General features: G+C 45.8%; 1 protein-coding gene across 6 annotated transcripts in view; it reads right to left on the bottom strand.

The window, feature by feature from the left end:
• Nucleotides 1-4,048: 4,048 nt before the first annotated feature.
• EVA1A (eva-1 homolog A, regulator of programmed cell death) overlaps nucleotides 4,049-20,878 on the bottom strand; it is a 216,130-nt gene continuing 199,300 nt past the window's right edge. For 3 of the 6 annotated variants that reach the window (XM_054196263.1, XM_054196266.1, XM_054196267.1), the window contains 3 exons: nucleotides 17,735-17,899; nucleotides 13,504-13,677; nucleotides 4,049-5,467 (listed from right to left, as the gene is read on the bottom strand). In XM_054196263.1, coding sequence (XP_054052238.1) covers nucleotides 5,097-5,467; nucleotides 13,504-13,677; nucleotides 17,735-17,899 — 710 coding nt within the window. In that variant the 3' untranslated portion in view covers nucleotides 4,049-5,096. The remainder of the gene's footprint in view (nucleotides 5,468-13,503; nucleotides 13,678-17,734; nucleotides 17,900-20,878) is intronic. The other 3 variants (XM_054196268.1, XM_054196269.1, XM_054196265.1) reach the window with 2 other exon arrangements.

Below are 20,878 nucleotides of genomic sequence, written 5' to 3'. Positions count from 1 at the left end.
GCAGACAGAGGGAAAAGAGAATCTGTGTTGACATCCATCAAACGTGCCTCTGGAGCAGTGCTGGCCATACTTCCAGGCATTTGACTGAGGAACATATCTTGTACCTCCCCTCACCAAGCAAACACCTCCCAAGAGAAATCATGGGCCAGTTGCACTCTCCTAGCTAGAGAACAAAGCTAAGTCCACCTATCCTTCTAGAGAGGTCCACATGGGAAATGGTAGGCTTTCGTGATACGAGGAAGTGTCCACCAGAATGCACTTCCCAGAGCATCCAGCACACATACATCTCTGAGCACCTTCCAGGTGGTCATGGTTCAGCCAACACGTAACTCCCAGTCACATTGCACCAGTGACCCAGGACTCCTTGATGCAACGCCCCAAATGGTGACCATTACACCACTGTTGCTGGAATAGGTCCATTCAGTGGTGGGTAATTGAAAATCCCCAAAGAAACTGATTTGGTTAAACACTACTAAGCCACCACATCCACTCAGAGTAAGTGAGCACCTTCAGACCAGGGAGCAGCAAATGCACCCTTACTGCAACAGAAACGTGAGCAGCAGTGTAATGAACCAAAACTATTACTGCCTTTTTGCTGAATTATGCTGAACTGACAGTCCTTGAGACAACCACAAAAATAGACAAATAGACAAAGAGAAAAGGGAGGAGATTATGTGAAGGGGCAAGCCGCACCAATGCTACTGAGTGGACAAGGAAAGGCAAGCAAGACTGAGGTTTTGGGTTTTTTTGGGTATCTAAGGACACTAAAAACTCAGGTTGGATTATTAAAACTTCGCTGTGATGGAGACTTCAGTAATGACTGTGAGCAGAAGGATTTCTGGGCCAGTCTAAGATGATTAATTGCTTGTGATGCCTCCAGAAACTCGAGAGATCCCGTGCAGCACAAGAAGAAATTCAGATTCCCCACAGCACCATGAGCATATGCTTTACATCCTGGCAGTACAACAGCCGAATGAGCTTGCTTTATTTGTGTAGCCCCTGGAGTGCTGGGAAAGATGGCAGGCAAGGGGTTAAGTAGTGGCACTGTGGTTTCTGGAAGGGAAAGACATGCTTCATTAACCGGCTGGAATTCATCGAGGATATGAACACCAGGGTGGACATGGGAAAGGCAGCAAGCTCCATATTACCAAGATTTTCAGGGTACATTGAACACAGGTCCGCAGAAGAGGTCAGTGCTGATGGACAGGATGATAGCGGGAAGTGAAATGGCCCAGGGAAGTCAAGGGCAATGGGGAGTGAGTCGGAGACCACAGCGGGTATCTGAAACAACTTACCTCTCTGCAGTTTCTCCATACACAACTGTGACTTTTCCGTAACCAGACCCACCTCTCCCACCAGACAAGAGGATAAAGAACGTGCAGTTGAGTCTTCAAAAGTCTGACCCATCGTTTCCACGTGTTCAGCTTCTGCCAGGAGAAGGACCCTTAGTTTTCCAACCCATCACATCCATTTACAAGGCTAACATGGTACGAATTATTGAACTGCAATTCAATGACTCTGCGGTTACTAATCCAAGTATCCTGTAATTTGTAGAAGCATGAAAGTGTCCAGGTATGTAGCACAGGCACTTCACCTCCCAAGGCTCATCTGCCATGAGCTTGCAGCCCAGCAGTACACGACAACAGCAATGCTGTCTCCTTTAAATATAATAACATGCAGCTCCCCCTATTACCAACTCACCAAGCAACTCAGAGTCAATGATTTCTATGTTATCCTCTGATATAAAATTATAATGGCAAACTGAGGCATGAAGAATAGATTCACATGGAAAATGACCTCAGAATCTTTTTATCCAAAAGGTCACCAATTAGGAAATTCATTCATGAAGCAGGAAAAGTTGATTCTAACTCCTTCATCCATCTCAGGGAATTTGGACAGTCTTATTCTGGAAACAATATCTCACTTTAATGTAAAAAATTACATAAGCATGGAAGTAAGAGAGCAGAGATGTGCGCAACCTCCTACAAGAGGGATTCACTTTAGCCCGGTAGAGAAGTATGTATTCTCTGCTCTGTGGCTCTACAAGTGCTTAAATATTTTATATGACACAGTGAGTACAACACAAAAGATTGAAACCAGACAAGTCCAAAGCTCTGTGTGCTTAAGATACTCTTTTGTGGAGTGAGAAATATGGATTTGACCCCCTCCTGCAGTGAATCCGGCTCTTCTGTGCTCCAGGTGAGCGTTTTGGCTCCTGTTGGTTTATAGAGCTAAAGGCAAACCACCAACTCCTGCCCCACAAATCTTGACTGTGTTTTTTCCCCCAGACAAACTATTCAGCACTTTTGGGACAAATCCAGAAATAGTTACAGAATGACTTAAAGTCTTTTACTTACGGTAGCTCAAAGGATTGTATTTTCCGTTTTTGTTTAGTCAAAGCCTTTTTAGAAATGCATGGCCCTGAGACAAAAGGAGCCAGAAGGTACGTAAAAGCATTGCACGTGCTGTGAAGATGGTGAGTCTACTTTTGTTACACCTTCTTACCTAGGGCAAGGCTGAGCTGGGCTTGTCTGCTCAACTCTGAAAAGCGACGTGCGCAACCCACTTTCTATTGCAGGCTTCGGCTGGAAGATTTACAGCAGCGCTAGCAACGCTAAGGGAGGATTGTTTGTCCATTTTTAACTCGGGTTCAGTTGTGATTTACATTTGAAGCGGGTATTTTAATCCCTTGGTTGCATATGAAGTACACTCAGAGTTACCGCGCTTGCTCTTTTCTCTGGTCAAAAAAAAAAAAAAATCATTGGGGAAAATCATGTACGTAAATCCATTTATAGCATTTTTATAATCAGTTTTGCAATCTATCTCCCAGGACACAGGAATCTAAATCTGAAAATTTGCTGTCCCTTAATCACCAAGGTTGAGGGACTGCGTCTTGTTACGGGGAAAAACACCCGGCCAACAAAACTGACCCCACTGACCTCATCCTGTCATTTTGCTCCTCGACACCCTCGGCACAGCGTATTCAACATTCCAGCTGGCAACGCATCCAGGGTTTGAGACCTGCCTCCTGCTTTATTTCTATATATCAGCTACAAAATTACATCCCAGATCAATGCTGAGTCTTCCCACTTGAAGCCACCTCTCGCTGGCCGGCCTCATCTCTGATGTTACTACCATCACCAGTTGCAGTTACTCAGCTTTGCTCTCACCCTGCAAGAGCCAGGAGAAGCACCTGTTGGCACTTCCAATGCAGCTTTCCTCAGCCAGAGAAGGACTCCCACAGTGACACAAAGAGTGCCAAGACGGCCCTTGGTGTCGGGGGCTGTCCCTGCATATGGACCCTCACAGCCCCACTCTAACGTCCCCAGTCATTTTATGGGCAGGTCTGCCCATCTTCATCTGTCCTTGAGGCTACAGGGAAAGCTCCAGGCATTCAGAGTTTTTGGTCATTATTTGCTTTGCTGGCATTTTGTGAACTCTTAAGACATAGGCATATCTAAGTGACAGAGGAGCACATCCCAAAGCCATGCAGGCTAAAACAGTGTCATGCAGACTTGAAAAACATCACATTTTTTTGACTGGAGTGATGTGAACTGGTGCTTGGGAGTGACTAACAAGTACATAGATAGTGAGCAGAGTGGCGACATCCCATGGAATGCTCCATGGGACAGCTGCAGGTGCACTAAATTATATTTCACTTTTTCCATGTGTTTTTTTTTCCTTTTGTTCATTTAACATTTGCTTCTGGTCCAGGTATGGTTTGGGTCTGTGGGACAGACTCAAAGCATTATGAAATCACTGGGACCCTTTCCCTCGATGCAGATAGGCTCTGGGATGGCCACTTGAGAACCAACACATTGCTCAGCTGCTCCTGCCCATGTACACCACAGAAGGAGACTGATGGGCTGCAGCCAAAGGAAAAAGTGCCTCCAGGTTCCTGCATGCAGAAGATATCAGCTTTGATTGCCTGCAGAAGTGTGCTGCTCTTCCAAAGCATCTCCCTCGAGCAACACCTATGCCAAAAGTGAGGATGCAAATTCAAATGTATTGAAGCAAACCAGAGTTTATTTAGCATTTATTGCCCATTCTGTTGTCATATGTGGCTTCTTCTGTCTCCATTTTCCTCTGGTAAACATAGACCTTTAATTTTTTTTAATTTTTTTTAATAAAATATATAAAACATTGTGCATTGCTATCCATAGGAAAACTGTAGTTTAACAACAAAAAAAGAATAAGGCACATTTCTGTGCAGCATCTTCAAATATATATATATATATATTTAAAACAAAACAAAAAGAAAACCCTTTTCAACCTCTTTGAGGTTGTTAACTTCTCACCAGTCACTGACACATCTCTTATATTACCATAACTTCACTGTTGGAGGTGGGTTGGGTTGTGTTTGACAGGGGCCAGCAGGGAGAACAGACTCAAAAAAATAATAGGATTTTATCCCTGAGGTGTCAGTAAAAAAAAAAAAAAAAAAAATAATGTTCCCATTGAAAAGGAAGATGACAAGACAGCCATAAATAACTGAATACACTATGGCAAAGATCCAAGCACCGAGATGATTTCACGATGGAAGAATCACCCTCCCCCCCTCATCCCCCAGTTCTTAACAAGTCATATTTGCCGTGGGGTTTTAATTAGGTTAATCTCATGGCTTCTGAAGTCACAAGACAATCAGTCAGGATGCACCTCCCCCTCCCTTCCCAAATCATCTTTCCAGATTTGTTGGTTTGTTCACAATTCTCCCACAGTCCTCAGGAAAGGGAAACCAAAAAATCCTAAATGAACATCAAAACCTGGATGACTTCTCTCCCAGCCAAGAGAGGAGCACTCGTACCACAGTGAGCCAAATTCCACATCTCGCATGGGAGAATTGTTATCTTCCTGTCTGCTACTAAGAAATGAAGTTGGCAACCACCTCTGCTGTAAGCAGAAAGTGTCCGTGAAGAGGGGTGATAGCAATATGTCAGGGAGAAGGAGACAAGGAAAGCTTTATTGCTGTCCATCCACTCTGCTCCACGCCTGAAAGGAAAAGGGGAGACACCCGCGTAATATTCCTTCCCTCCCTCTCCTCTATCACGTGTGGAGGAGCCCCAGGGTCAGGGCAGGACGGCTGGACTCCCCATCGCTTAGTAGTAACGGTTGAGGCTCCTGGTCCCTGGGATGTCCGGCTGGCCGTTCATCCAGATCTCCCGGATGATGCGCTCCCGCTCCTCCAGCCGCTGAGCTCGCTCCAGCTCCTCCGCCGAAGTGAAGACGTTCATGTTCAAAGTCCTCTCGAACCTGCGGTGCCTGCGGGCCGAGAGGTCTGAAGTGGTGTCCGAATCGTCATCGCTGTCGCTGCTGTCGCTGTCGCTCTCCCGCTCCCGAGGAGGTTTTTTCGCGGAGGAGCGTTTGCAGTCAGTTCGGCAGGACACCCGTAGCACCAGGGCCAGCAGGGTCAGGACGAGTCCAATGCACACTCCGGAGACAAAATACAGAGCAGCCCGCTCGGGGTTTTCTGAAAGGGGAAAGGAGATTAACTTTTTAGCAGGGCCTGTTGCAATAGGCTGAGGACAGGCTGAGAGAGCTGGGGCTGTTCAGCCTGGAGAAGAGAAGGCTCCGGGGAGACCTTAAAGTAGCCTTCCAGTACTCTTCCAGGGACTCTTGATCAGGGAGAGTAATGATAGGACAAAGGGTAACGGTTTCAAACTGAAAGAGGGGAGATTTAGATTGGATATCAGGAAGAAATTCTTTACTGTGAGGGTGGTGAGACACTGGAACAGGTTGCCCAGGGAAGCTGCTGATGCCCCATCCCTGGAGGTGTTCAAGGCCAGGCTGGATGGGGCTTTGAGCAGCCTGGTCTAGTGGGAGGTGTCCCTGCCCATGGCAGGGGGGTTGGAACTGGATGAGCTTTAAGGTCCCTTCCAACCTGAACCATTCTATAATTCTATGATTCTACGATAGGACAAGCGGTAATGGCATTAAACTAAAAGAAGGAAGATTCAGACTAGATATAAGGAAGAAATTTTTTACAATGAGGGTGGTGAGACCCTGGCCCAAGTTGCCCAGAGAGGTGGTAGATGCCCCATCCCTGGAAATATTCAAGGTCAGGTCGGACAGGGCTCTGAGTGACCTGATCTAGTTGAAGCTGTCCCTGCTCATTGCAGGGGGATTGGACTAGATGACCTTTAAAGGTCCCTTCCAACCCAAACTGTCCTACAATTCTGTGATTCTATGAAATGACTGACGAGAACAACCCTTAAAAGAACAAAACACACACAGTTCCTCCATGCACAGTCTCTGGAGGGACAGAGTTTCTAATGGTTGCTTTGCTTCCATGCCCTCCTTCTCCTCCATCCCCCAGGGAAATCAGGAAGGGGAATTTAGATTTGCTGCCAAGGCATTTGCCCACATGCAGAATGTGGGTTTGCTGCAGTCGTGTCTTGGAGTTGTCTGGAAGGGGAAGGAGCAGCCCGCAGAATTAAATGCTAATTCCAGTGGCTGCGCGAGCCGGGTTGACACCAGGGTGCTGCACACCCAGCAGCAGCTGAGTGCTTCTCTCTGTCACGTCCACTACCATCATACGAGGAGTAAAGATGATTACAAAGTTGTATATGCTCTCTGCGCTGTGGCCCAGCTGAAATGGGAAGCCTTGCAGCATGGAAAAAATGCGTATTATTTATTCATAGGTTTCATTTACTTATCTAAGGCAAGTGTGCTGGCTTTCCGCCCAGACCACCAAAATGTATACCTGCGCTACACAAGCGTAGCTGGAGTCAGTGCACTAACAGGATGAATCCTGCACAGCCACATTTCAGAGGTGATATAACAAGGCTCCAAAGGATCCACAATGCCTTTTAAACTAGGTCATCTTGTTTATTTACTACTTTTTTTTTTTTTTTTGATTCATGGGACTACTTAGAAGCATAATTATGATAAACTTTACTACTGCAATTCCCCTGGGCTGAATCATTTCAGTTTATAGGTATGGTGAATGGGTGAAGGTGAACCAAGAAGTGCCAAGGCCAGCTCTACTCCGCTGTGTCTGTTGGGAGTCATGAGTTCAAGGACGGAGTCTGTTCCTCAGATAAGTCTTATTCCCTTGAACTCAGTGACTGAGCTCTAACAGTTCCCACCAGCTGAGAGCCTGACATTCACCCCCAAAAGATCTCTGTAACTAAAAGGCTCCGCTCTACCTTCACTTCCCCACGCTGTGCTTTTAGAAATTGGCCTCTCCAGCTGATTTCCTCAAAGCAAACTTTGCTGAAGACGAACTGGAAACCATTCGGAGATATTCAAAACTCAACACAACAAGACCCTGCTCTAACTTCAAAGCTGGTTCTAAATTTGAAGTTAGCCATGTCCTGGGTAGGGGGTTGGACCAAGTGACCTCTGGAGGCCCCTTCCAGCCTGCATTATTCTCTGATTCTGTGGTTAGAGCCCTCTGACTCATACGTGGGTCAAGGCAACCTGTGGTTCAACGTCTGGAGATGCTCATGGAACAGTTACAGGGACGAAATGCCTTTATGCTCTTCACTTTTCTCCTACCAAATTACTCTCACAGGTGACTGACAAGCCAAGGTGGAGGAAGATGTCATGATAGTCTGAAACATGAGACTGTTGCTATTGGCTGGTATGGATGGCATGGGCAAAAAATGGACTGAAAAGAGACTACAAAAAAAAAAAAAAAAGAGGAGAAAACTGCACCAGATATATACAAGTCCAAAAAACAGAAAGAGGAGAGAAATGCAGCAGTAGTAGTGAAACCAAAGCTTTAAGCGAAGATATTTTGGCAAGAATGAGACAGCAAAAATCCAAAGGTAAAAGAGAAGATACCAGAGCAGGTGGGAAGGATGTGCCAATGGCTCTTGGCGCAGTATGGCCAAGTGAAATCCTGGCTCCAATGAAGTTAGTGGCAACTCTAAACTCAAGGGGCAGAACGTGAATTAAAACTGCATCCCTGCTTCTGCAGTAGCAAAGCTGCTGCCCACCTGGTACTGTGTGAACAGTAAAGAAGTGTCCCAAATTCCAGAGATTTGAAAACCCCAGGAAAAGTAGAGTCACAACCTGATAGTGCTTTTACCTCCATGTGCAGTGTTAGTCAGGACAGTGATTGCAAAGTTTTGTTTGCAAGTAGTCCTAAGGAGGACACCCAGAGCGTGGGAGCACGAGAGGAACAAATGAGCGGGACAGATCTGTTTGTCCTGGAAGACGCTTGGTCCAGCCTGTCTCCGCTCTGCCTGGCTGACAGGATGCCAGGCACACTTTCCCGACCACCGCGTTCCTGCACACACATGGGCTTGATTTGGTTGCATTAGTTCCACTGCTCACTCTTTTAAAGCAACTCAAAAAAAAAAACCCTTAGATTGGAGCCTGAGATGCAGATACATGCAGTTTCTCTTCCCCCTTTTTTGTCCATGTCCTGCTTTTCCTTTCTCCTCCGCGCTCCTTTTTCCATGCTACCATATCCATGAGCAAGCTGCGCCTCAATTACTACTTAAGCAACGATTTTTCATCCCCTGTTCGTGCTTGTACGTATAGCCCTTCATGCAGTACGATGGCTGTAATTGAATCTTTGGGCTCCAGTGGCATTTATGAGCTCCTACAGCTACTCTGTCAACATCGGAGACACTGTCTGGACTTCCTCACTGAGCTGTAACCCTACGTTCAACTGCAGTCTTGGCATTTATCATACGGACAATCCACTCGCACACCAACATCTCTCTTTTTTCACGGCAGAAAGAGCAACTTGAGCTAAAAACCACGGACTCTGCTTTTTCTCAGTTGAAGTAGCCAAGTCAGCAATAGCCTAGATTTGAGGGTTTGACAGTTGATTAGTGACTTTGAGAGCCTTCCCCCATTGCATGTTGGACTTGCAAGACTAAAAAGGGGCATCCTCGTCAGCAAATGGATGCCCAGCATCTTCCAAAAAGTCAAAGGTGGCTCGGATTCATCATTCCAACACTGAAACTCCTCAAAACCCTCATTATATTGGAAAAAAAGAAACCTCTTTAGAAGTGTACGGACATCAGTAGGAGGAGTTAACATAATTTTGATATGCATTCGTGTGTGTCTGCGAACTCTGTTATGCCCTTTTAACACGTGGATTTTGACCAGTGTAGCTTTTTCTTCCACTGCTGTGGATGACAGCTCAGAGATGTGTTTTCCTCCTAACCTTCTAGCAGGATCCAGTTGCTGTCAGTCTCTTTAGCTGGGGTTACCTTTCCCCTTCCTGGTATTTCTCTTTCTGGACTGAAAGCATTGATGAAAATGTCACTGATCCAAGCCTGAATTTAATCCATGCAGACAAAAGCTATATGCTCTTTATAACCCTCTATACAAAACCCACCATTTTCTACGCACTCAAACTGGCCAAAAATTAGAAACACATTTTATTTTGTTTTTCCAACCAAACCAGCAGCAATTACGGAGCCTGTTTCCTGAGGGCTAACAATCTGCTGGGAGCATCAGCCCAGACTGCCATTAATTCCCCAGGAAATGCCCCAGGCCAAGGTTGTTATTGCTATTATAATAAATTGTTTCAATAAATAAAAACCAATCTAGGCATTAACGCTGCTGGCTTCCTGTGATGGCTTCATGCATTGAGAAACCCCAGTGGGGAGGAAAATTTCAGCGGGCCCCAGTAAAAGGTTCAGCATTAAGCATGGCCAGACAAACAGTAGGACTAATATCTTCCAGGGAATTTACAGTTAGCCCCACAGGCTGCCAAAATCCCCTGGTAGAACAGAGGAAGCTCTCCAGGAGCCCCTTATTAATAAGGCTCAGGCCAAGCACTCTAAAAGTTGGAATGATCTCCCCCGGGTTGTTTTTTGGAAGCCCCTTGTTAATAACTTGGCAGCAAAGCTTTGCTTGTGGAAGAAGAATAAAACAGGGATTTGTGGAGGTTTCCCTCCAAGTACTTCAGCCTGAATCCAACGACTACACTGGAATAAGCCCCCTGCCCAAAGGGAGGCACTGGAAGTGCTCTGATACAATTTGAACATTTAATATTTATCCACCCACAAGGGATGGTTCTGGTCTTGCTGGTAGACTGTGACTGCAAAGACAGCTCCAGCTCTCACTGAGACTGGTGAAGTCTTTCCAAACACTCAGACAGGTTTTGGTCCGTGGCAAATGACAGATCTGAGGTTTTCAGGCAGAGATTGCATATAATTAAAAACCTCATTCTATAAAGAAAACCAGCTTTAAAATTAAGGGCATCCCTGAGCCTTCTGCAGGACTGAAGCCTAAATAATGTTTATTTGCTTGATCAGATGAAAAATTCACTCCTCGTTGACATTGTTCACTCCCCCTATTTCTGAAGAATTGTTATTTTCAAGGTTCTGGAACCTGGGATAAGAGTAACACCTCTCTGGCTTTGATACTCCTAACCATGAAATAGCTGCAAACAGATTTGATGGTGAAAACCAACACTCCTGCAAAGAGGCTTTGCTTCCTGCTGTGCTGTGATTTTTCACTCCTCAATAGGAACGTTCCCAACTTTTATATGGGAACGTCAGTCAAAAAGATGGTGGAATGGAGCGCAGAGGCTTTCGCTAATATCGGCACTTCTCCCCTCTGTGCACTGCAAGACTCTGCATGTGCCAACAGTGCGAGTGACCAAGCCGGCAGTCTCTTCGTTTGCAGCTGCACCCCCAAAACCTGCCATTTTGTGCAGAAAACGTGAACACCACTGAGCTCAGAGGGGACACCAGTGATTTGTGGATGCTCTCCCCAGACTAAGAGACATTCCATTGCCAGGAGGCGGGAATAGTAGAGTGGATCATCCTTTCAAGCCCACAATTTACCCATGAAATACCAAGTGCCCGTAGCTTCTTTTTTCTGTAGTGGGTCTGAAAAAAACATCTCTATATGTTGGTCCCACTGATTTACAATTTTTTCTTGCAAAGTTCTGTTTTGAGCCAACTCATCAGCACAGGGAAACCCTGAATACAGCACTTTCAGTCTGCAGAGTTTACCCGAGGGACGTTTTTAGTGTTATGGAACAGAGCAGTTCTTCAGCTAACATTTCCCTCCGGCACCGAGGCTGTGGTCAGGAGTGGTGGGAAGATGTGTGAACCAGAACCAGCCCTCCCTGGCCGCCCCATACCCTGCCTCTCCTGAGCCACTATAATGGCTCTTCTATGGACATCAACAGCTGCTGTGGCTTAAGCCGCCTTCAGGGTCCCAAACTCAGGCGAGCGCAAAAAATTTCCAACTGTTCTGCTGCTCAAAATCTGCAATATAAAGGGGGATGGCTTTGCAGTGCTCTAGTTTTGTGCAGATGATTTTTGTACCCTGTGAGACAGCTTGTCTTTGAGCTCATAAGCTAAAACCTCTCCATATTCGTGTATAATGAAGTAAATCATGCCAAATCCATCCTCTCCGCTAAAAGCAGAGGGATAAATTACATGCAGCAGATAAAGATGGTTTAGGGCATCTGCTATTTCAATCCATGGGACAGCCATCAATTATTTTTAAAAATAATGAATTGAACATATATATCATTGAGACTAAAACCCATCTAACAGCCATGGTTATGTGCACTGGAAAACATGAGCAACAAGCTCCGGAACTGATCACTGGAAACCAAAGTTGTGAGGTCTGAGTTTTACATATTTGACATCCAGTGGACGGTGAACACATCACAAGGAGACCACAACATGAGAGGGCAAGAAAATACCGTCCTTATTTATTATTTGTGCTACAGTAAAATCTAGAGGCTCCTGCCAAGACTGACACCTTGTGAAGGGGATGAATCAAGGCCTTGTGCCCTACGAAATGAATGCAGGGTCAAAGAGTTCTGCTGTGGTAAATGCAGGCAAAGTCCATGGGGACTCTGGGCATCAGCAGCAGCCCGAAGTCCTAGCCCCAACTGTCCCTGACCATAAATCCTAAAACCTTCTGCTGCCCATTACTGTTCAGATGGGAAAAATAATATTAACAGTATTTTATTTTAAAGTAAGGTTAGGAATGCAGGCATTTTCACGTCAAAAAATGGCAGCTGTAGGTAAGAGGGGTGGGATGTGTGATAGACAGAAGAGTCCTTTAAAGTTTGCTTTTTCTAATCTTTCCTTAAAGAAGTCCACGCAAGAAAAAATATATCTTACTCAGCTATCGTCTGTGAAGAACACTACTAATCCCACTTAAGATGCCTGCTTATTAAAGGTGCCCTGAAAAGATTGATCCTGATGCCACCATTGAACATTTAGAAGGGCAGAACTCTGGAGTCACCATTCATGGTCCTTTTAGAAGGACCCTCCACTAAATATGCAGAAACAGTAATCTACTCAGTGGCTCCACAATGCAAAGCCCATGCTAGTTGTTTCAAATCCAAATACTTGTTTGAAGAAGCATGGTGGGCTCTCAGCAAGAGCAAGAGCATGGCACCAAGAACGCGTTAGTATTTAATGAATTAGCAAGACTGAATGGCACACTGACGTGAAAATCTAGCTTACAAATATTGGTGTTTTAGTTATTGAGACCTCAATGCTACAGAATAGTATAATTGCACTACAGTGGTTTTAGCAGACTGGCCGCAGTATGCAGAATTATTAACAGCATGTAGTAAAAGAGCAATGCATTAATATTACTGGAAAGGTAATACTGCTTGGCAATAAGCACTGCAAGGTAGTAAGCATAAAAACTTTTCATTAAACAAATGGAGAACACCCTGCAATCTCATAAGAAAAAGTGGCCACAAAGAGCACGTCCTGCCTCAGGAGGCTAGTTACACTGAAATCGGGGCCCTCCTTCTGGGGAGAGCAGCAGGGATTGGCCTAAAATATGATGAATTAGTGCATCTGATGCTCTTCAGCCAATGCTCCTCCTTATTTTGGGGTTAGTTCCTCCAACTCTGTAGGCAACCCCTACTGCTGACACGGTACCTCATGCAGTTTTGGGATGGGAAACATTTGCACTATATCACCTGTCTGTACCATAGTTTTTGCTGTCAATGGTATTGACCCCAAGCACTCAGTAGGGCACGCAATCTTTACTTCCACTTTTAAAGTGAATCTTCTTAGAAGACTGCTCCCCTGGTACTTGAAAGATACACGTGGGTGAAAGATAAACCGTGATCCAAGGAAATCTTACTCTAAACTAGATTTAAATATACAATTAAGCAGACTCTCAAGTTACTTCATCTTCACACTTCTACTGAAGATAAGCCAAATTCTCTTAAGCAGGGTAATGATCTGAGTGCTGCTTGTTTTCCAAATTACAGGACAACAAGCTTGCCTCCCTAATGAGCCAGGCTTTGATCTCCAGGAAAACGGAGCATTAGGAATAATACCACATGTAAGATTACATTGTATTTAACTTCAGATGAGAGCAAATCCAGGGGAAAGCAGAGCACAATAATCCCTGTTATATACTGTCTGCTAGAGCTGTCCTGGTCAGGTCTTTCAAGGGAGAATTTGCTGAGAGACGAATGAAAAATACAAACAGTTCAAAGAGGCAGATTTAACCCTAGGTGTCTGTGAAATGTAGGCTCTCTTGAGGGTCTACAAAGAGCTTTTGAGAGCCCAGAGGGATGGCAGCCGTAAGACCTACCTGTGACAAAGGCATACGCTGCTAGGATGTTGCTGAGCAGTGCCATCTCCGTGCTAACGCCCACGGGCTCCATGCTGCTGTTGGGTGCCGGCGGTTGTGTCTCATCCACGGGAAGCAGGAAGGGGGTGTTGTCTAGAGGGTAGAAGGTGGCCGATCTCCCTTTCTTCTTCTCTGCTTTGAAACAGAAAGGGAATGAGGAACGAGGCACATGCCCCAGCCCTACCCTGCCCTATCCCCACCAGCTCAGCATCTGTGTTCGGAAATCTGGAGCTGTTCAACAGATAGATAGAAATACAAATTTGCCCCTTTTCGGGGGGCAACTAAACCTTCTCAGACAGCTTCAGCTGAGAACATACCCTGTCTGCATCCAGGCAGCATCTTCTCTCCCCCGTCTCCTGCCCTTTCATGTCACCACTTAGACACACCCACCTACGCTACAGCAAATATATAATCAGGTTTCTTTTCTCTTATGTAAATCAAAGGAGCCTTTATCAACAGTAGGTTCAGCTAAGCTTGTAATAAGGACTGGAAAACACAGGCAGAGCCGGCAGAGCGGCAACCCTCTGCCGGTGTCTCGCTGTAGCGATCCGTTCACACCTGGCAAACAGACGTGCTTTCTCTCCAGCCTTCTCGGGGAAGGGCGGACCTGAGTTTATGACTTCCTTCAGAAGCCTGCTCGTATTGTGTTTCACCCAGACACCATTTCCCCTTTGGAGAGGTGAGTGAACATGGGTTAATGATTTGATTTTATTTGTTGAAGACTGGAGCTAAGGGGGCAGCTAATTCCAGGAGGCTCAAAGAGACCCTTTCAGACCTTATCAGCTGGCTGCTGAGTGCCCCCTGCACCTTGATCTGCAGGCAGACTAGTCACAAAACCCTAAGTGTTTTAAACACACAAAAAAGTCAGTGCACAGCATCCAGCTCCATCATCCGTGTGATGGTTTAACTGTAGCCGTTAGAGTTTTTCAGGCCCCTTTCCCTGGGTGCCTGGTTCTGTCCAAAAGCACGCAGCACACTGTAAAATCACAGACTTCCACCTGGCTCCTGCTTATCTGCGGGTATTAAATCCGATAATGCCATCAGTGCCGTGCAAGCAAAAGCACTCTGACAGCAGCCACAACACGAGACAGTCCGTGTTCCCTGGCTGCCTGATCCGTCTCCTTTCCCCGCAAACCCAGCGGCGTGAAGCACATTCGGTGCCAGGAAGTGGTAACAGAAATTGAGGGGTGTCAAAAAGAACCGGTAATACTGGATGGAGAGGGACTGAGCGCATGAACGTGCGTGCAGTGATGCCAACTCCTAATCTGCCTGGGAGGAGAAACGGCGGGGATGGATGTCCAGGCGTCGCTGTAAGGGATCAGCCCCAAGGAACGCGGGCACAGTTGTATCCCTGCCACGGAATAGCTGCATGGCCTTGGGAAAACCACAGGTTACAAGCTACCGAGGTGTTAATGACTGGCCCTGAAGCAAAGGTTTCAAACAACACGCCTGCCTGAGTGACAGATCCAAAAGGGAAAAATATCCCAAGAACTTCTTGCTTTAGGAGAATGGAGATCACTGAAGATCAGTTGTACAAACAGAGACACTGGGGCACAGAGGGACCAGGGCACGTTCAGCAGGAAATCAAAAGCAAAGCTTTGGAAAATCTTCCAATTCCAATCCAGGCACCAGAAACACCAATGTGCCCTCTAATCTTTCCTTTTTTCTCCCTGTCCGGTAAATCGATGTCTGTACAAGTGGTTGGATTTTTCTCTACCACTGTTCCTTCAAAGAAATCCATGGAATCAGGATAAATTTTTCATTTCTCCTGAAGATGTCCTGGATACTTCAGAGCATCTCAAGTAGCACTATGCGTCTAAACTGAGGCAACTGAATCCTGCTATTAGTTGCCAGATCCTAGAGTGTCATTCAGCTCTCCCCATGGCAGACACTTGAAGCTTGATGTATTTACTCATACACAGTATGAGTATTTACTTGATGTATTTACTCATACACAGACATCTAAGACACCCCAGGGTCAGGAGGACATCCACACAGACATAGCAGGTATGAGAAGGGATGTAGGGGAAACTCTTACCCTTCTAGGGCAACATCTAGAAGCCAGGTGAACATCCCAGGCCATCTCAAATGACACGTTTATATGGGGGTAACGGAATCCTGCCTGAGACGTCTGCATGCTGAGTCTGGCTCTGAACTAGTTAATTTGAAATCCCTTTACAATCAATGAAAAGGAGGGGCACCACCAGGATATAATCTCATATATATTTCATAACCTTATATCTCATCGTAAAGAGGACTGCTGGTTTAGGCGGCTCCAGCTTCCTGCTAGGTCTTTGAGAGCTTTCTACAACTCTCCATTAAAGTCCAGTCAATGAGGGTGGATTGCAGCTGCTCCGAGCCGGTAGGATATGAAACTGGGGCCTCTGCACCACGCTCTCTCACGTGTCCCGTTCCGGGTTAGTGACAAACCACCCGCCCCCCACTGTCGATACTTTCACGGCATCTCATAAAGCCTGAGGTTTAAATTATACTTGCAGTGGGGGCTTCCATGGGCATGTGCCAGATCGGCCAGGAAAGGCTGAGAAGGACACCATTTCTGTTGGGTATGCGGCATCCCTTGTAAACCACGCTGTGCAATAAGGGTGTATTTAGGAGACAGAGGAAGGCATAACTCCTCTCATGTGAGATGCAAGAAGAATATTTTTTATTTTTTTTTTACATCTGATTTGTCCAAAGAACAGATGCAATCCAACAAGTTTTCAAATGAATGCTCATCTGCATACGCTATACTCCAGCAAAGAGTCCCACAAAACCACAGAACTGGTTTTGTCATCAGCAGGACTGTACAAGCACAGACAGGGAACCCAGAAAATGACTGGGGTTATGCAGGAGGGAAAAAACAAACAAACACAATTTCACAAGGGCCATGTGTTGCTACGCCGCGCGGTTCCCTGGGCTGCCATTCATTCCAGGATCACACTAAAAGATATTCCCTTTCCTCCTTGCTAACTTTGAAGTCCTTGTCTATGCCTAATCAGCTCACCTACTACTTGTTTTCCCTTCCCCACCCTTTCTCAGCTGTTCCCAGTCACTCGAGTTGTTTCCCTGTGACTTTATATCAAACTTGAGGAAAATTATTTCAGCTAGCAGTGAATTCGCCCAACAGCACAATTCAAGCATTGGAGAGGTTATTCATGATACCAGGCTGACTTTAGCAAATAGTTTCAATGAAAGAAATAAAATGGGAAAGGAGATTACAGAAATGTCCAAATATTTCATTTTGCTATTTTCAAAATGTTCTTTTAGCTCTTAATTTCAAAATGACATCTGTGTTTGAAAAATGGTGCGCATTTCAAAAATGAATGAATAAACAACAGGAAAACTAAGCAAAAGGTTCCATTTGTAGAAGTGAAACGTTTAGATGAATGGAGTTCAGGATTTTTTTTCCTGCTTAAAAGAATCACCAGGATCACAAAATTTATTTCAGGATGACTCAAAATTATCTTCCTTCACAGTTTTTCAGCAAGGCCTCCAAACTGACAAATACATTATTGCTGACTCTTACTTACCTGTGGATTGATTACCCAGGCTGTGGATTAACTTTGCCAGGAGTGTAGAAAGAGACAACACCCACCATGCCCATACCCACCCTAGAGCTGAATCTCTTGGAGCGCAGGGTGGGAATTTCAGGAGTAAGGTCATACACCGTCTCCTGCACGTTGGGAAACACAGAGGCCACCGACTAACCCAATACGTGCTCACCTGCGCTTTTCCTTTATTCATGCACCATCCTTTCCTCCTACTCACCTGTCCCTATAGATAGCTAAGATTTGACTTCATTCTTCTCTCTTGACTTTGCATTTTACGAAAATAGCATCATATTTCAAAGCTTGGTTGAAAACTTCTCTGTCCCCTGTGAGGCAGATCTACTGTCTCTGCCCTGATTTTTTCTTTGCCGCTGCATTAGACGGGTCTGCATCTAAACTAAGAAAAAGTATTATTTCTGGGATAAGTTTTGACACACGTAGCCGTGACTGCTAGTTCAAGAAACCTGGTGTGAGTTTCATAGTTCACTTTGGTCCGTCTTTGGTCATGCCTTGAAGCTTCTCTTTCTGACTGTGACATGGATGGGGTTTGGGAACAATACAGAAACCCAGATAAGGGAAGACAGAAGGGAACGGTTACCACAACACAGTTAGGTTTGGGCCAAAATCGCAATAGTCATAGCTACCTGGCAGAGCACGTCCTATGTTGGAAGGAGAGACATCAGAAAGGAACACACCGTCCTCTATAACATTGGGATCAAACACTCTTGGCTGCAGTGGAAAATGTGGCTTCTGAAATCCTTGGTAATTGGTTGGTCTTGGCTGGGTTTCATGCAGAAGCTTCTTGGGAACTGAGGGAGAGGAGCAAGAAGAGCACAGTTGTTAAGAGTCAGTTATTTCAGCTGGTCAGAATGAGAATTATCACATTATACTATGGGCTCAGCTGGTACTTAATTATACCATGTGCAGACCAAACAGACACTCATTTACCACGATGATGAATGCTCTCCAAATACCGGCGCAGAGACATGCAATGAGAGAACGCTGGAAACTATAAAGTGATTAAGATATTGTTTATTTACAAGTAAGCTTCAAGACTAGACTGAGGATCAGATTCAGACATCTTATTTAGACACCCATCTTAGAAACTGAAATGCCAGGCTTTGGCCTCAGCCCCACGCTCCAGCATACTCCAGCTAGACACCCCTGCTCCCGCTGTGACAGCGGGCTGGGCAGGATGCCATGTATCAGCGGGGAATATCAGGTATGCCTGAACCCCTGCCTCTCTCCAGCCATCGAGGACTGCGCATCAGACATTTCTGTCCCCTCTGGATCCACAAAACCTTAAATCATCCACCACATAAGTAAGAAACCCTACCTGTGAGAAACCCTCCCCACCCACTGAGATCTAAAATACACTGTTCCCCATCGGGCTTTAGGCTGTAACTACTCTGGGAAAGGCTCATTCTCCATTCCCACCACCCTGAGAAGGAGGGTGAAGGCTCAGCTAATCCCTGCTGTTCTCCATGTTCCGTCAGCCATGGTGTTAGCAACACGCAGGCAAGGTAGGTTAGTATGTGACAGTTTCATCAGGACATCTGTGGTCTCTTCTTTGGACCAAAGCATGCCTTAGTACAAAGAGTATTTTCTCCTCCTTGACGTTGCAAGGCCAGCTCTTCAGCTGAACAACCAGGTAAAGAAATCAAAGTCGGTGCAGCTACCTCAGCGTACACCCACTGAAGGGGAATCCACACAGTAAATTCACTAATTTGCCCGGGGGGACACAGCAGCATGTCATTTACGGAGTTGAACCTGTTCCCTGCCTCAGCCACGGCCAACACCTGAGGCTATTCCAGAGCAAAGTGCTTTTCCATGCAAAGAGAAGAAACACGTATAGAGGCCGCTCTGCTCAGAAATTAGAGGAATAGAGTGATGAAAGACAAAAATAAAGAGATCAAAATTTCCAGAGGAGAAAGATATATTTTCCCCGCCAGTGACTGTATACTGATATATACATAAAAGCACCATTTTTAACCCTTCAGACAACCAAGACTTTAGTGCCTTAAAGACACAGACCACTGAGAACTAGGCACAAGTTCACTAGCCCCACAGAAAGCCCAGGAGAAGATTTCTGGGATGCTCAGCTCTCCTTTCTCCAAGCCAAACGGCAGCTGCCCCTCTGGTCCCAAGCCGGCTGCCACCTCCTAGTGCCTCAGTTTCCCCACCGCTCCGTTGCCGACCGTGCTATCTGTCATCTCCACTCTTCGCAGGGGCGTGAAGAAGCGCAATTAAACATGCAAAGCACTTTGAGATCCTTGGCACAAGCATGAAGGAGGACTTGGAAGGAGTGCAACCCTGGAACAGAAAGGAAATTCCTGCCTGCCCCCTGCAGCTAATCAGCTGCCAAGCTGGAGCATGAGATTTAATCACGCCCATCAAATTTGCCTGCATAACTACAGATATCGGGGGGGGGGGAAGTGATCCAACCACCTTGTTTACATCGTGTTCGACTTGCTGTCTTTGCCGAGGCAAAGAAAACTGTAACTATATTTACTGACTGACCTCCTGTATTAGGCTGCCAAGTTCTCAGCACTGAAGTTCTCCCATTATTAGTAGAGTCATGCTAGGTCAGGAAAAAGACATAAAAACCTCGCAGCTTCTGAATATCAAAGTGCTGGCACGGCAGTTCCTAGTGAAACCTGAATTGGCAACTGTCCTCTGATGGGGAGGCGGCGAAAGAAGCACATCCCCTGTTAGGAACCAGACAGAAGCACAGGGGATACCTGTGCCAGAGGAATATCAGAAAGTCTGGGGAGGAGGTGGGTAGAACAGAGATCATCCCGCAAACCACACAGTCAGGGAGAACTGCCATTCTGGGTGCCTAATTTGAGGCAGATATTCAGAGGGCACAAGGCTCGGCACCCTCCAAAAATAAAGACCCCTTTTGTCGTATCTCAGGCTGAGGACCTGAAAGGCATTTTAAAGACACATCAGTTTTCCCTTACAGATTTTTCATCCAAATTGCATCCCAGTTGATATGCATCCAATGAAGAAAATGGAGCAAAAGGAACACAAAGACAATTTTTTAGCAGATTTTGACTAGTCTTCCATGTTTCAGATTGACCCTTCATAAACACCTCCTTTCACCTCCCAGTATTCATGGCCGTCTCTGGGGCACTACTCAGGCTGGGTGGACCTGCATCTTTCTTCAAGAAGGTGACACCACCAGACACACAAACATTTGAGCCAAGTAGGGGAAAGAAACACCATCTTTTCCTAAGTGCACACAAGGAATTGAGCTATGGCTTTTCCACCTTGGCATGTGTGCCACCACTGCTCCCAATGCTACCTATGGGACAAGGAAAGGAGTCAGGGTAAAGCAAAACACCACTAAAACAGCCAGCAACTGTCAGCAGCATCCCATGGAAGAGGAGAGATGGAGAAGTATTTAGAAGGAAGCATTCACACAATTTGTTGTCACAGCACCTTAATGGGGTAAGATTTGCTGTTATCCTTTTGGGATAGCTGAGGAAGTAAGACGACTACCAAGTAGGCATTAGGTGCCTAAAAAGGCAGGTGAAGAGAGGTTCCCAAAAGCAGGCGTGTGCTTAACATCTAACATCTGTCATTAGCACGCACTTTGGTGCACCATCCTAAGAGGTGCTTGTCTTCACTTCAGCAACTAAACCTCTTTAAAACTCTGGAAAAAACTTAGGGCAACACAGGATGTCTACAGCACATGAACCTTGGACTTTTCCATTTCAAGGGACCATTTTTCTTTGTGGACTTCATAAACATCTTGAGGACATTTTGCCAGGAAAGGCCTATCT

This window comes from Rissa tridactyla, chromosome 3, assembly GCF_028500815.1.
Source record: "Rissa tridactyla isolate bRisTri1 chromosome 3, bRisTri1.patW.cur.20221130, whole genome shotgun sequence".
Lineage (NCBI taxonomy): Eukaryota > Metazoa > Chordata > Aves > Charadriiformes > Laridae > Rissa > Rissa tridactyla.
The sequence above is the reverse complement of the archived record's forward strand: the minus strand, read 5'-3'. Positions and strand labels throughout refer to the sequence as shown.